Source organism: Ruditapes philippinarum, unplaced genomic scaffold (genome assembly GCF_026571515.1).
Source record: "Ruditapes philippinarum isolate M1 unplaced genomic scaffold, ASM2657151v2 ctg2434_1_1_1_1, whole genome shotgun sequence".
NCBI classification, from domain to species: domain Eukaryota; kingdom Metazoa; phylum Mollusca; class Bivalvia; order Venerida; family Veneridae; genus Ruditapes; species Ruditapes philippinarum.
Window position 1 is genome coordinate 78,815 of NW_026865395.1, and position 16,166 is coordinate 94,980.

The window sequence follows — 16,166 nt, forward strand, 5'->3', positions numbered from 1 at the left end:
TCCATCAAATTGGTATAGCGGTGTCTATTCTATACTGTACATTAAACGTTCCACAACTCGATATATAGGTCAGTCGATATGACCATATTGATAATCTCCCAAAAACTCGCACACTTTGTAAAGTTCGCTATCAGTAACCAAAATTGTTTGGACAATACACATTTATATACAAATGTGTTCTATTTTATTAGATAACTGCAGTTACTTATGTTTAGAAATTATATTGTATGTCAATATATTGTTAAAATTTGCAGTGCGGCGGATGTTACATAACTCGATATACGAGTAGAGCGATAAATTTTATCATAACAATTATCTCCCGTTCTCAATCAAATGTGTTAAATAAATGCTTTAAATACAACTGTTGTCAAAAATGGTGTATGCAATATGTGAAATGTATGTAAAGTTCAGACACACTTTCGTTATCAATATGATTTAATTTCAATATTCAATTGAGAAAGATTTTAATCTACCAAATGATCTACATTGTACTTCACTAGTGATAGATCTAATGTAAAGTCAGTATACTGATTTTTGTCACACTCTTTTATTCTTTTCAATCTTATGTTGCATATATACTTTTGACACATACGACGAAAATGTGAATTATTATAAACATGTACATCATGTAATAGGTGAATATATGTTTTCATTTCCTATGTAAAATGTGCTACTGTAGATCATGTCAACTAAATATTGATGCACGTTTGCCATATTATATATTTTGCAAATTGTACCACATGGGTCTATGACCTTCTGGGAAAAGATAAATAAACTTGTCGTATAAACTTGTCGTATGAAAATGATGAGTAACTGCTTTTTAACGATTTTGTCCTTTTTGAAAAAGTCACTTTCTTTGTACATTTTAGGGTATTATTAGACTTTTGTCTTTAATTGATTATTAACATATTTAAGTCATTGTTGACTTGACAATGCAATAACTGTAAGAATCGACTTTGAAATATTAAGCAGTTTGGGCCGAGAACAGGTACGAAATGACACTGAAAGGGAGAAGGTTCGTATGGACACGTGTCCTTACATATTTAAGTATTAATTTCTAAGCAAAACACAGCAATACGATAGAAAACAGAGCTGTTGAAACATTTGTTCAAGAAAAGTTTTTATCAAAAGCCGAAATGGCGACGCATGGAAGTGGCTTGAAGACAGATAAAGCTCAAAAATAATACGTATATTGTTGTCACAATGATGCAACGCTTTGATTTCTTTCAATGTCCTATTATGCCCTCGGACAAATAGTATCATCACGCATGTCTGTATGTCTGTCTGTCTGTCTGTCTGTCTGTCTGTCTGTCCAAACGTGTTAAGCGTAAATCCTAAAGTTGGATATAACTTAAACTTTAAACCAAATGCTAAATTAGCATTAAAAAGCTTAAATTTAGTTTGCAAATGATGTTTATTTCTTTACCTAATGGTTTATATTTTAACTGATGCCTTTCATATATCTTTGACAATCTTCTAATTTTGTTGAGGTAATGGTTACTGGTTTTAACGGAATATATAAGATGCTAAAATAGGTTCTTACACTTTTATAACGTGATTTATGTTTTACATATTTATTAAGAACATACCATTTTGTTAAATGCCAAGCGTTTGTGTATATATTTGATTAACCTGCAATGGCAAATTTAATATCTTTCATCAAATCGAATTGTCATACAAATTTATATTTTTATGACAATAGCTAAAAGTCATTACTTGGCCAAGTTATATATATACCGCTTCCATAACTTAGTGTATGGAAAAACTTTTTAACATATAGGTTACCTCAGATATAATTGACGGAGTCACATTTCTTTACTAAACCCATGTTGTTGTTCTACCTTATTATAGAAACATATTAACAGAAAATTTATTTATACAGGCAATGAGCTCTTTAGTTGTGGTTGCCATTGATTTTGGGACAACATACTCAGGATGGGCGTTTTCATACAAGGCTGACTATGAACGTGATCCTCTGGCTATAACAGCAAAGGCTCTTCAAAACTCAACTTTATCGCATAAAGGTACAATACCGTAACCTTCAGTCTATATATTTTAAATATAAAACTAGCTTAATAAGGATGACATTAAGTCATAAGCAACATTTTTCAGTATCAAGATCTTTCATACTTAAAACCTGAAAGTATATTTACATTATTATCTAAACATATACATCATTATACTCCCGACAAACGAATATTTTTGGGGTATACTGGAGTAAGCTGGTGGTCTGTCGGTCGGTAAGTAAGTTGCGCGGTCAATTTCAGATTTATTGTCCGGAACATATCTCAGAATGTACTAAATATATCAACTTCAAATTATGTTGGTAGATAAATTTCATAGAGTAGAAATGCAGTGCAAAGGAACAGTAACTCTGATAACCAAATTATGCAGTTACTGCCTGCCTTAATTTTTACACTTTGAACTTTTTTTGGGACATAACTCTAAAACTACAAGAGAAACCAACAGAAACTTTGTAGGTAGATAGATCTCATTTGGTACATATGCAGCGCTAATGAGCCATAACTATGTCTTAACTATTTTTGGAGTTATTGCCCTTTTGTATATTTTACACTTTGTCCGGGACATAACTCTGAAACTAAAAGGGTATTTATAAGAAACTTTGAACGTAGTTAAATATAACTGAGAAAAATTGTTGTGCATAAAAAAAACGTTACTCTGCCTTCCCTTACGTTGGAGTAATTGCCCTTTGTTCAAGTTTACTTTTTGAACTTTGTCCGCGACATAACTCGGAGTATACAAGAGGTATCAACAAGAGCCTTATATGTAGATTGATCTTATTTGGGTAGAATTGTATTGCGTCAGAACCTTAACTCTGCATTGCCAATTTTGGAGTTATTGCCATTTGTTCGTTTTTGCTTTTGAACTTTGTCCGGGACATAACTCTGAAAAGAAAAAAAAGTGTCAACAAGAAACTTAGTAGGTAGCGAGATCTCATTGAGAAGAAGGGCAGTGTAAAAGAAACGTCAATCTGCCTTTCCTCATTTGAGAGTTATTGCTCTTTGTTCATTTCCGGGACATAACCTGAGAACTATAAATGATATCAACTTTAAACTTTGTAGGTATAGATTTTACTGCGTAGAAATTCAGTGAATAAGAACCGTAACCCTATCATCCGAAATGTTGTTGTTATTGCCCGTTGTTCATTTTTCACACGTTGAACTTAAAACTATGAAAAATAAACGTATCAATTAAAACCTTGTCACTGAGTAGAAGTGCAGTGCTTAAGAACTTAAAACCTCCCTTCCCTAAATTTGGAGTTATTGCCCATTGTTTCATTTTTACACTTTGATTTTTGTCCAGGACTATAAAAGGCAACAATAACTTTGTGGGTAGATACATCTAAATGAGTACAAGTGCAGTGCATAAGAACCGTTACCCTGCCTTACCTAACTTTGGACTTACTGCTCTTTATCCATTTTGACACTTTAATCATTCTCCAGGACATAACTTGAGAAATATATAAAATATCAACTTATAACTTTGTAGAAGATCTCATTGGGTAGAAGTGAAGAGATCTCGGGGGAAAAGAAAGTATTGCCCTTAAAACAAGTCATGAAAAGTCCAAATCTAAACTTTAATTTATCTTATTAACTTAGGACCAATAATTAAAAAAATATTTGGAAAAATCTACTGCATTTTCTCTTTGTGCAAACTTATTAACTAACAAGCACGTTTTCTGAAAAGAGCGTTTCGGGCGTCTTCGACACTTGTGATAATATTTAGTAAGTTAATACAAGGGTTTTCTAAAATATATATACACACTTTGATAAATGATATTTGAAATGAAACAACATGTAAGGTTACATGTTGTCATATAGTATATCTTACATAAACGTGTATGTTCTTTAGTTATAAGTGTCAACGGGAATTTAGATATAATATATTATTTACGATGACATCACTGGTCCAACACAAACAGTATATGGTGTCCGACTGAGCTCTTTTAGTTTTTGTCAGACCTAAAATTTAGCGGTGTGTAACCACGAGGAATATTTAACAAAAAACATAATAACAATTATAGTTACTAGAAATTTGTTATTTGGACAACATGATTTCCTTCCTCATTCACATTTTACCTTTATTTTCTGATAAAGTGTGGTATAATATGAGAAGAGCACACAGTAATACATAGCAGCTATAACTTAAATTTTGCATGATCATTCTAAGATTACGAAAGGTCGTATAAAGAGAAACATTTTAAGTAAACTAATGGGGAACAGTTATCCACCTTAAAGTAAAAAACTTTTGCTTATTTGAAAAAAAGATAATTCGTTTTGTCGGTAAGTATGGCCTTTCTTCCTTTTTCACGTCAATGATTCCTTTCAAATGGCATTGAGTATTTATATTTCTCTTTTAGTAAGGTCTATGCCAAATTTCTTTTAAAAATGGCCTATTTTTAACAAAATTTTAGTCTCCGTACTTAAACTGATAAAAAAGAACTCTGATGTTAAATGGAATTCCATGAATTTTCGTATTTTGATCCTGGATAAAATGAAAAAACAAAAGTCAAATAAAAAAATAGATAGACAATCCTTATGTATCGGTTAAGCTATTTATGTTGTCATATTTTCAAATCAAGTTTTAATTTCAATCTGACGTGTCTTTAGGTTACTTTAAATATTGCAAATTAAATAATTTAAATCAGATTTTAAGGCCCGGTCACACAGCCCTCCACGGGCGTATCGCGGCCGAAAAACGGCCAAAAATTTCTGCCTGTGAAGCAGACGCTGTTGGACGCTTTGAGGTCGCGATAAAGACGCGATACAGCCGTACTTTACCCGTCGTTACACGCGGTAAGAAATTTACACGCGGTTGGCCGCGCGAAAAAGTTTTGGGCTGCCCAAAAATTTAGACCGCGGGTAATCGCGGGCGGTACACGTGGTACACACGCGGTAAAGACGCGGTACAGACGCGGAACGAACGTGCTAGGACGTGCTACGGCCGCGGTTAAGACGTGGTTACTCGCGGTAGGACGCGAGATTTAAGCGGGTAATTGCGGGTGGATAACGGTCAAAGCACGTTTGTTCCGCGTCTGTACCGCGTTGTTATCACGTGTATAAGCGTGTGTACCGCGTGTAAGCACGGACAAACGCCTTTCTCCGCATAAACAGCGCGCCCCAATACCGGCCTAATCACGTTCAATTGCGTCTAGTGCACGTCCCAAATACGATTGTCCACGGCTTAATCGCGTCCGTACAACGTCTGATTTTAGGTATATAAAAAGCGCGATTTGCCGAGCATTCGTCAGTTGTGCTCCAGACGTCAAGGGGTGAACATGGATCCCCGTCACCGTAATAGCCTCGTCTTGCTGCTCCAGCAGCATCAGAACCAAGTGGTACAGGTCCATCAGCTCCTTCATCTGCTGCCTTCGCCCTCGACTTCTTGCTCGCACGCTGCTTCTTCTTCTTGGCCGGGGAACTCGACGTGGGCTTCTTCTTCGGTGCCATAGCTTGATCTTCACGGGACTGTGTCTTGAGCGGTTATGATTTCTACAGCCCGGTTCGGCTGCTTTATTATACCCGTGGTAGGCCGCGGTACCGCCGCGCTTCACCCGCGATAAGGACGCGGAACAGTCGCCGGCGTCTGTTCCGCGGGCATACCACGGGTAAAGCGCGGGTAAGCCAATTTTGCACATTTTCCACCACGGGCAACCGCGGGCAAAAAAAAATCGCGAAATTTTACCCGCGATACAAACGCGAAAGGCTGTGTGACCGGGCCTTTAGAGGAGACGATTTTTGGGTAGTTTTACTTAAGAAAGAAATATTGTGAATTGCCCTTTCATTTGATACCTTAGTCATTAACATTTGTGATGAAAAAGATGTTCTTTTTTGGTATCTTACTAAAATGCATACATAAATTGTTCATAACACTAACATGCAAGTCCTCTGAACAATGAAACATTAAAGCGGATTTTTTTTAAAACTTTTATGGAAATTTTTAGGTACTTTTTTTAAATTTCTTAAATCTGAGGCGACGACCCAATATTTTTAACGAATTATTTTGAAATTTAGATACATTCTTAGAAAATCTTTGAAGAAACACTTGATTATTTATCAAATTTTTGACGTCACGTGAGAAATTGATAAAGGATTAAAGTCATTTTTACACGACACTGTGGTTTTTTTTCATCTATTATGTAGACAAACAATAGCATTTCGACGTTACTCGTTCTGTTCTTTATTTTCATTTTTTTAAATATAATTTGATAATTAAGTTATTAGCATGTCTGTTGTCCTATTGGTAGCCACCGTCAAATTTCTTTCTCGCAGCCAGTCAAAATACGTGGAATCCATTGCTTTAAAAAGCCTAATGTGCATGCTCATATATGTTATTATCAACATAAAATGGAAAAATAAAATAAGGGCAAGTTTAAATATCACATTTTTGGATTATTTCTAAAACCGTAATTATAATGTTTCTTTCTGATAAAACCATACTTAGGTCAAGTCTTTTTCAATCCTTTATATTTTTTATACGTAGTTATTTACAAATCTGTTCCAATACAGTAATATCACGGATTTATATTACAATAAATATGTAATATAAATCCGTGGTAATATGAATTATATTTTTGTTGTTGTTGTTGTTGTTGTTGTTGTTATTGTCGTCGGCGGCGGCGGCGGCGGCGACATCATCATTTATGCTTTTTTTTTTTTTTTTTTCATTATCACGTTTGTATAAATAAATACATTGCATGCATAACACATTTTACAAATTGTTTTAATTGCAAGAATAAACAATGGTTACATCAAAAAAAACTTTTATAGAGAACAAATGATTTAAACTTATTTAACATCATGCTTATAAAGATTGTTAAAATGAAAAGGTAATCTAGAGCATGATATATATATTTGATCTTTTTAGATATGTTTTCATTTATCGAGCAAGCAAAAACTCTCAAAATACGCCCGTCATAACGGCCTTTGACAGAGATGTAAGAATTATGGATATTCATATAGGAAAACGGGCAATATGCGGACACTATCTGGATATTTTATCATCTCTAGTGACCTTGACCTTGCAAATATTAACCTCATTTACATAAATCTGGAAAGAAATTGATCCTTCGGAAGCATTAATCACAACGAAATTACATAAGAAGTGCAGACTCGGTTTGATTGAGTCTGTACATAATGGATAATGAATATGTGCAACATCCCTCACGCCCCCTATCACCGTTTGAGCGGTACTCAATTATCAACACTTAATAGTGCTGGCATCAATGATCCCGAAGGACCAGAAAAATATAACAACACTGAAGTGAAGTACGGGGCAATTTTTTACAGCTGCCACACAGCACTTGACACCTGCTGTTGTGAAGTATAAAAATCTGGAAAGAAAGTGATCCCTCGGAAGCATTAATCGCAACAAAATTACATACAAATTGCAGACTCGGTTTGATTGAGTTTAAGTCACACTTGTATTCATGATAGTTATCATTTGTGTTACAATCCGTGAATAATTGATGACTAAATGGTCCGAATACACATTATAATATTTTTATCTGAGCTTTGACCCTATGTGTGACCTTGACCACAGGCACTTGAATTTTGCACGCCACACTCAATGCACGCATAGCAATGGTGAACATTTGTGACAATTTATATTGAAATCCCACTATGCATGTAGAGATAATGCTCCGAACAAGCGTCTTTCAATGCGTTCTAAGTGTGACTGTGACCTTTGAACTAGAAGTTGGCGTTTCTATGAAGTTTCTACATGTGTGCAGGAGATATGCTCCGAACGAAATTGGACGCCGCCCGCTAGACCGCCCGCCTGCATTTAAATATAAGTTATTATTATTATTTAATAATAATAATTTATAATTTCATTATAAATCAAAATCTCAATGTAATTATTCTGAGTCAAATGACAAACATTATTCTCAAACAAAAGTCCTTGAAAAATTTTAAAAAAAGACATTTGTAGAGTTTATTTTAATTTTTTTAATGATGCCCAATCAAAACTACTGGTTTCAGTTCCAACGTGCATTCTTATAAATTCTGATGGAAAAACGACACATTCTTTCGGTTACGAAGCTGAGGACAGATATGCTGAAATATGTGAGAAGAAGGAACAACACCAATGGTTCTTCTTCAAACGGTTTAAAATGATGCTTTTTAAAGAAAAGGTATACTATTCTTTAAACATGAATGCCACATTTAAACTTCAAACGTACATATGTACGCGAGCACGCATCTGTTCATCCATCTGCATAGACTGAGACAAAACGAAACACTTTCTCAAACTTATAAAGGATATTTGAACATATTCGATTGCTATTTAATAACTTTCGCAAACGAGTGAAAAGTTTTACTGCATGCTTGTTACATAATTACATAGTTACATACTTTTTACATAATTAGGAATCATTGATATCGAAATCATATACGAATCGTGAATATGAATTTATAAGTGAATGTTTATAAATTTCATATGATATGTGTATTTTCCCGTGAAATGCAGGGCTAACCCACATTGTTTTTCTTTTTTGAAAATCGTTGAATGCGATTGAGGGAAACAGTTCAGACGAAAAAGACAAATACTGTTTTTATTTCTTTTAATCTTTTCTTTTATAGTAAAGATAATAAAGACCATAAAGACCATAGAGCTTTTAGTTGCCAAAATTATGACAGAAATTGTGTGTAAAGCTTTTTTTTGACATATAAAATGTCATTTTTTGGAACGGAGTCCGTCTGACTTCCTATAAAACATACACAGAAAAACCGAATATAGATAGCATGTCCTTTGGTCCTTTTAAAACCACGGACTCAAATCAGGGATTCTCATCGGCCATTCTATAATTAGTAAAATAATCTTAAGAATCTCTCTGCAACGCATTTCTTTTTAATCTACATGAGGTTCGGAAACAAAGTTTCTTGTCAAATTTCTCGGACCTGTGACCGTGCTTCCCCAATAAACATTAAACATTACACAGCAGTTAGCACGGCTTTCAAATTTCATAAAATAAAATGCTCTAGAGCTAAGCATAATAAACGTAAGAAATAACTGTAATTTAAATTACATTTTTTGTCCATGATATCGAAATTACCGAATTATATCACGATCAATTATACTAATGTGTATGAAAATACCACTGAACTTTTCTAGTCTCTCAGAATATTATGTTAATGTTCGTGATATTATACATGTTTGGTTATTTATGTGTTCAATTGGTTTGAATTTCATGATGCCCATACATATATCCTTGCATATTAATGAAGCACATATTAATGTGTACATGGATATGTTAATATAATAATGAGGTGAAAATACCGATACAAGACAGTTTAACATTTGTCTTAGAAACATTTGGACACGTACTGTACTTTATGTCATTATTATACAACTGCTGAGCCAACATATATCTATGTATTCAAAAAAAAAACAACGAAATAATCTATGCAAATAAAAGCAGGTTTACTCTGGCCAAGTATCTTTTCAAAAATACCCAATAATGAATAATTGTGATATTTTTTGCATTTTAAACTTAACATTTATAAAAGTGGCCAAAACTCATTTACTGTGCGGTAAAGTTTGTTTAATTTTCGCAAGCAGGTGTCCTTTACGACATATATCTGACTTATATTGTCGATTTTGTAGTTCCTTATAGTGCCCGTTATGGTGGCCATGACTTAATTATAATAGAAATAGAATAACATTAACTTTTAGTTTTGAGAGTTTTTCTTTTTTTAGTTATTTTTTTATTTTGACCAACGCCATTTTTCAAATTTCCCCTCACCAAGGACAAAGTTAATCATTTGATCCCGTATTTTCTAGACTTTACTCTCAATAAGTTTTTCAGTAATTCATATAGTAATTAATACAATAGAAACACCCTCGGATATTATTTATAATAACCTCAGTAACAATACGGTGCGAAAGTAGTTTTACCACGTCGTTTCAGATGTAACAGAAACAGAGAGTGGTAAAATTAACTTATGTATATATTTGTCATCCAAATGAAAATATAGTCGATTTCGGTACAATTTTGATTGAAAATATGTCTGGCAACCATTTTGAATTTAAATATGCCCAGTGATGTACAACTAATTATAAACATATCCGATTAAATGTCAATAGGTTGGCATTTTGTACTTTCGGTTTCTCAAACCATAATTATCATTAAAGAAATAATGTAATTGTTTTAGGTGGGATTTTACTTGAGATATTGGGAAAATAACTTGTCAACAACTCCCAGCGTTGAATTTTCATTGTTAACATGATAAGTTTCTTAGCGTAAGTTAAGATGATGGGTGTATAAAAATTAATTATCGAAAAAGGGTTTCGTTTTACAAAAAAGCAGAACTATATTTCAAATTTTTAGAAAATAATTGTCTTATTCTCTCTCATATAAGGGGATGACAAGACGATACCAAAAACGGTATCCGTTCTGTGTCGTACAATTTTGTCGGAAGACTGACGAAAGGGCTGAAAATTGCAATTTGTGATTTATATTGAGTGGAATCAAAGCAAAGACATCAAATCATGTGAAAGAAAAATATATCCAGCTGGTTATGTTGAAAATACACTCATTTACAGTCTCATTATGAACTACGTAAAAAGACGAGGAATATCGAGTGAAAAATGCGAGTTGTTTTTCTTGAAAATCTCTACTGCTAAAACAAAACAAATTTACCCGTTTTTAAACCGCTAGTGTGTTGCGATTTAATGTCCGATTATATATTTTTACACCAATGAAAAGTTTGTAATCTTATCTTTGTCCCAGTATATATTTCAACACATCGTTTGCCATTTCACATACGTATGTGAGATATGTAGGCGGTTATCATAGTCCCCCGTCTACTAGTTCGGAAACTGAAAATGGATGTTTAAAAATCAATTATCGAAAAAGGGTTTCGTTTTACAAAACAGCAGAGCTATGTTTCAATTTTTTAGAAAATAATTGTCTTTTTCTCTCTCATATAAGGGGATGACAAGACGTGATACACTAGAAGATGAGACTGGTAAAAAACTTCCGGCAATGACAGTTTTCTCGCTATCTATTGAGTACTTAAGAAAGGAAATTGTTGATACTCTAAGCAATCAGATTGTTGACATATTTAATGTGTCTGAAATTGGCTGGGTTCTGACTGTTCCAGCAATATGGAACGATGCAGCTAAACAGTTTATGAGGGAGGCAGCACAACAGGTATGGAGTTGGCCCAATGGTTTTTCGCCCTATTTGTCCTATAGTAAATCCATCACATTTAAGGCTAAATTACCCAACATATCCGGTACAGGAAACTGATGGCTATAACTTTTAACAACAATACTATCAAATTTAATTTAGCACAACAAAATAGTACATTGGTCCCTGGAATTTTTCGGCAGATTTCAATTGAAGGGGTCAGTGCAACAAGGTACCTAACTACAATTTTGGATGAAATTGAGTTGGGACCTTTGTGATTTAAGGAACGTTATTTGGAATTAGAATGACCTCCCTTTGTTACTCATTTCTTTGTTTTTAAGGTAAAAATGGTTCTTGGAGGAACTTTACAAAGGTCCTAACTCCAGAGGTGGAGTTGAGACCTTTGTTACATTAAATCTATCCACTTTTTCTTGTTTTGAGGCAAAAAAAAATATATGAAAATGTGATTATATTTTGATTTTATGTCAAAATGTGCATGGAAATTTACAACAACAATGTTTTCTTCTATGTTTTGTCAAATTAATTTGCAGAAATGTTCATTTGTATAAAAATTATTACAAATATTATTATGTGAATTTTGTGTTCATGGAGATAGAACCTTTGTTGCACATATACCATATCATCCCTTTTTAAAATTTTGCATGAAGACATTTAAGTCTTAAAAATATTGTTTAGAGTTTTTCTATACATGTATATCACCAAAATATTTATTGTTTAAGAGGAAATGTTTAAATTTGAGCATTTAGGCTGCTTTAGGTAGTTAATGTTAATTGTATTAAATATTGTACATTTTAGCGACAAAGGCATGTTCTGGTAGCTTTTGTTTGATTTTTCGAGACCATATTCTGAGATATTGAAACTATACAGCTAAAGCTGATGTATTTTATAATATTTGTAACTTAGGTTATTTAAATGTAGTGGTCTAGTGAAAATACGTTTGTAACAGTTCCTGCACACGATATTTTTGAAATACATGCAATTATATTCTGAATTATTAAAAACAAAACTTTTATTCGTAAGATAGGTTCTTTTATATTTGAACTGGCATGAATGTTAAAGTTTTGTTTCTTTCTATGAAGAATATATGTTTAAAACTCATTTGTTTTTGTTTCCTGTAGCCAGTCAATTAATCAATTAGTTAATCAATCAATCAAATATTCATCAATTTATCAACTAATGGATGTGTAACAAATACAATTTATACAATTGATGAATTGTTTGATACGCCTTAAGTTTTTTTAAGCTTAATATTAATGTGCAAATACATAAGGGGTTATATGATAACCTTTTAGTTGATTGAAAAGTTGAAAGATATGTAAATTTTAAGCTCAAATACTTTATGCAATTGTTTTAAAAGTTACAAAGGTCCTAACTCCATAGGATTTAGAACCGTTTTTGCATAAGCACATTTGATAAAAATAACTTTTCTTTCAATAAAATGGTTAAAAATGGTGTAAAACATACAACTTTGGTTTCAAATGTTCTTTTTATTAATAACATTACTTATTAGTGAATTAATTTTAAAATATTTCAATTAAAACTAAAATTTCATAAAATGACCTTTTTCTCAAAATAATGTTAAATAACGTTAGGTACCATCTTGCACTGACCCCTTCAATTGTGTTACCACTATAAAATCATCCAAATAGCAATTTCGGTAAATTCTGGTGCATAGCACTGAAAACTTTCACCCAGAAATGAGGTCCTGCAAGATACACAAAAACAATTTTTAAAGTACTAAGAAATTACATTTTATTTACACAATTTTAGAAATTATACTTAAAATATTTACAGTCACACAAGAGATTACTTGAAATGGTTAACTTTAAATTTACTCAAACTCAAAATTTTAAAGAACTTCTTAAGACTACAACGGACTGAGTCTTAACCCGTACTGGAGTGACCGTATATGAAAGTGAAAGGATATTACACATCAACGTTCATTGTTTTTATAACCAAAGCGATTGAACTACACTACACTACACAGACAGACTTTGAAAACGCATCAGTTGGGCTTTTTCTATTTATAGGAATAGCATATTCGATTTTTATAATATTTTGCATACTTGAGGACACATGTTTATAAAATTTTCAGTTAAAAGTTTGTTACTGTCATTCCCTCTATTGTTGACTTTTTAGTCGAAAACGCATGGTAAATCACAACCGACCTGTTGTATTTACTAGATAACATTTCAGAAATTGTCAGTATGAATTTCAACAGGACAATGCTCCCGCTCATATAGCTGTCTTTCTTCAGAAAACTCAAATTAATGTGCTAGACTGGCCAGCGATGCCATCCGACATGTCACCGATAGAGCATGTATAGGACGATTATAGGCACAGAGTCTATGCACGTGTACCACCTTCACAAAATTAAGCATTACTCCAACAAGCCTTAGTGCAAGAATGGAATATTACTCCACAACAGTCAATTGCTGCAAACTTTATGTCAATGAGTCAAAGTTGTCTTGCATGCATTCGGGTTAATGGGTCATACACGAGATACTGAATACCTTATTGAATAACAAAATACAGTATCAAAAATATTAAAAAAGAAAATTTAAAAAAGCAAAAGAAAAAACCTCCTCCGACGTCCCGACATGTCCTCGTCGTGGAGGAGGGACATGATCTTTAACTATCCTAGTGAGATCATGACTACTGTAATATGGACTATGCTCATAAAAAAGGTTGGGTTTTTTTTTGAACGCGGGTTATCATGCGTTTACGACTATCACTCAATAATAGAGGCAGTGACAGTAACAATTTTAACTGAGAATTATAGATTCAAGAGTATTTCAGTACTTATACTTTGAATCCGTTCATTGAATTCGAACCTCTACTACAAAAGGGAACTTTTCATATTCTCTATGCAATCACTGTCCTTATAGAGTCGCAAACTGTTACAGCCTAATCTTAATTGAAATATATTTATATACATGTAGTTGTTACCATTTTGCAAATTTTCTTTTTATGCTATAATTATGTAACGAATCTAAGCTGATTGAATATTCATCCAGTCTAATTAAACTTTGCTTTTATAGGCTGGGATTCCAGGAAAGAACCTTAGGTTATGTCTTGAACCAGAAGCCGCATCTATTTTTTGTCGTCATCTTCCGGTCTCAAAGAATACCAAGCAAGAAGTTGAATCCATTTCCCAGTTTTCATCAGGAACAAAGTATCTTGTCCTTGACGCAGGAGGTATTCTTCTTAAATGTATTTCTAACAAAGAAAACGCTTAAACCAACAGTTTTCTAGTTTTATAAACATTTGCATACATGTATTACCTTCTCTAGACCTGTAAGAAAAATCATTTATATTTTCTTAGAATGATAGTAATATGCCTGTTAATTTTCTTTTTTAAGAGTAAAGGATTTTTTTGGTTATTTAAACAGGAGGAACAGTTGACATGACTGTACATGAAGTAACTGACAATGGAAATTTGAAAGAACTCTATAAAGCAAGCGGTGGTGCATTGGGAGGAACCAAAGTAGATGAAGCATTTGAAGCGTTTCTATCAAGTATTGTGGGTAGGTAGCTATTTTCTAAATTATAACGTCCACATAAGAAGTGAATATGTAACAGTAACTGTACATTCTAGTGAGACAGTTTTCACAAAAGCTTTTTAAGCTTCCTACACTATCCGTAAAATTTGTTTTATGCCTTTATCGTGCAAATGAAAATAAAATAAATAATTTTTTAAACTAACTTTAAATTTGGAAAAAGTTTTGATGGTGTAAACTCAGACTTCTTTTAATTAAGACTTCATCGTTGTATGAACTTAGATATGTTTTAGTTTGTACTGTACCATTTCAATATAATAGCAATGAAATGTCAAATGTCAGGTTTTCAAATATCAATCGTATTACAGGACCGGTTGTCATCTCAGAATTCAAAAGTCAACATTTAGAGGACTACATTTTCATTTTTCGTGAATTTGAAAGCAAAAAACGCAAACCTGTTCCTCCTACAGGATTCGTGACTATCCGTTTGTCTACTTACCTTTTTAAGTTATGTAAAAAATTCAGAAAAAACGATTTAAAGGACTTATTACCACAGTCCGGATATGAAAGCAAAGTCAAGGTTTTACCAGATAAGTTGAGACTCGATAGTGACATTTTCAATGAGTTTTTTGAACCAACCGTTCGCGAAATAAACAGTTATGTTGACAATCTGTTGACGGAATCTTCAGTTGATGGTTGTGCTGCCATTCTTATGGTTGGTGGATTTTCTGAATCATCGGTGTTGCAAAAGTATGTAAAGTCCACATTCAAACATCTACAAGTAATCGTTCCAAACGAAGCAGACTTAGCAGTCTTAAAAGGAGCTGTCATATTTGGTCACAAACCTACAACAATAACTGAGAGGATATGCAAGTATACATATGGGTATGAAACAACTCATACGTACAGTGATAGTTGCAATCATCCTAAAGGAAGAGTTGAAAAGGATGAAAATGGTGACTTAAGATGTTATGATATCTTTATAACTCTTGTTAAAGCAGGACAGTCTGTCAAGGTAGATGAAGAACAACCAAAAAAAATATGCACACCTATTACCGATGATCAGACTGCTATTGGCTTCAATGTGTATGCATCCACTTCAACTAATCCACAGTTTACAACCGAAGACGGATGCAGTCTTATTGGGCAATTAAGGGTGCCTATTTCTGACACAAGCTCTGGAAGAAACCATGAATTTGGAATAAGTTTTATTTGTGGAGGAACCGAGATTGTTGTAAAAGTCGTTGACAAGGAGTCCGGTGAAATGATGCTAAAATCTGTCGATTTCCTGGGATAGAATATAACCAAACTAAATCAGAACACTAAAACAGACATATATACTTTTTATAGTTTAATTTGTTTGGGAGTAAGAGTAATCATATATAATGGATACATGTAGCATTATATTTGTTTTGTTTTATTGCTTGAAGCACATTGCGTTACTATCACAATCCTTTCATTATATATCTAAAGATTGCTTTTTGTATATT

The 16,166-nt window shown here is 33.2% G+C and overlaps 1 protein-coding gene across 1 annotated transcript; it reads left to right on the forward strand.

Annotated features, from left to right (window-relative positions):
- Positions 1-10,957: 10,957 nt before the first annotated feature.
- On the forward strand, positions 10,958-16,166 carry LOC132728811 (heat shock 70 kDa protein 12A-like). The gene is made up of 4 exons (XM_060714482.1): positions 10,958-11,176; positions 14,218-14,374; positions 14,569-14,703; positions 15,045-16,166. The coding sequence occupies exons 1-4, from the start codon at positions 10,958-10,960 to the stop codon at positions 15,971-15,973; spliced, it is 1,440 nt and encodes a 479-aa protein (XP_060570465.1). The 3' UTR covers positions 15,974-16,166.

What these genes read in the sequence shown, in the direction of transcription:
- LOC132728811 (XM_060714482.1), top strand. Translation starts at nt 10,958, where the DNA reads ATGACAAGACGTGATACACTAGAAGATGAGACTGGTAAAAAACTTCCG. An exon ending in TCTTGTCCTTGACGCAGGAG is followed by an intron (nt 14,375 to 14,568) that starts GTATTCTTCTTA and finishes TTATTTAAACAG; the next exon opens with GAGGAACAGTTGACATGACT. An exon ending in GTTTCTATCAAGTATTGTGG is followed by an intron (nt 14,704 to 15,044) that starts GTAGGTAGCTAT and finishes ATCGTATTACAG; the next exon opens with GACCGGTTGTCATCTCAGAA.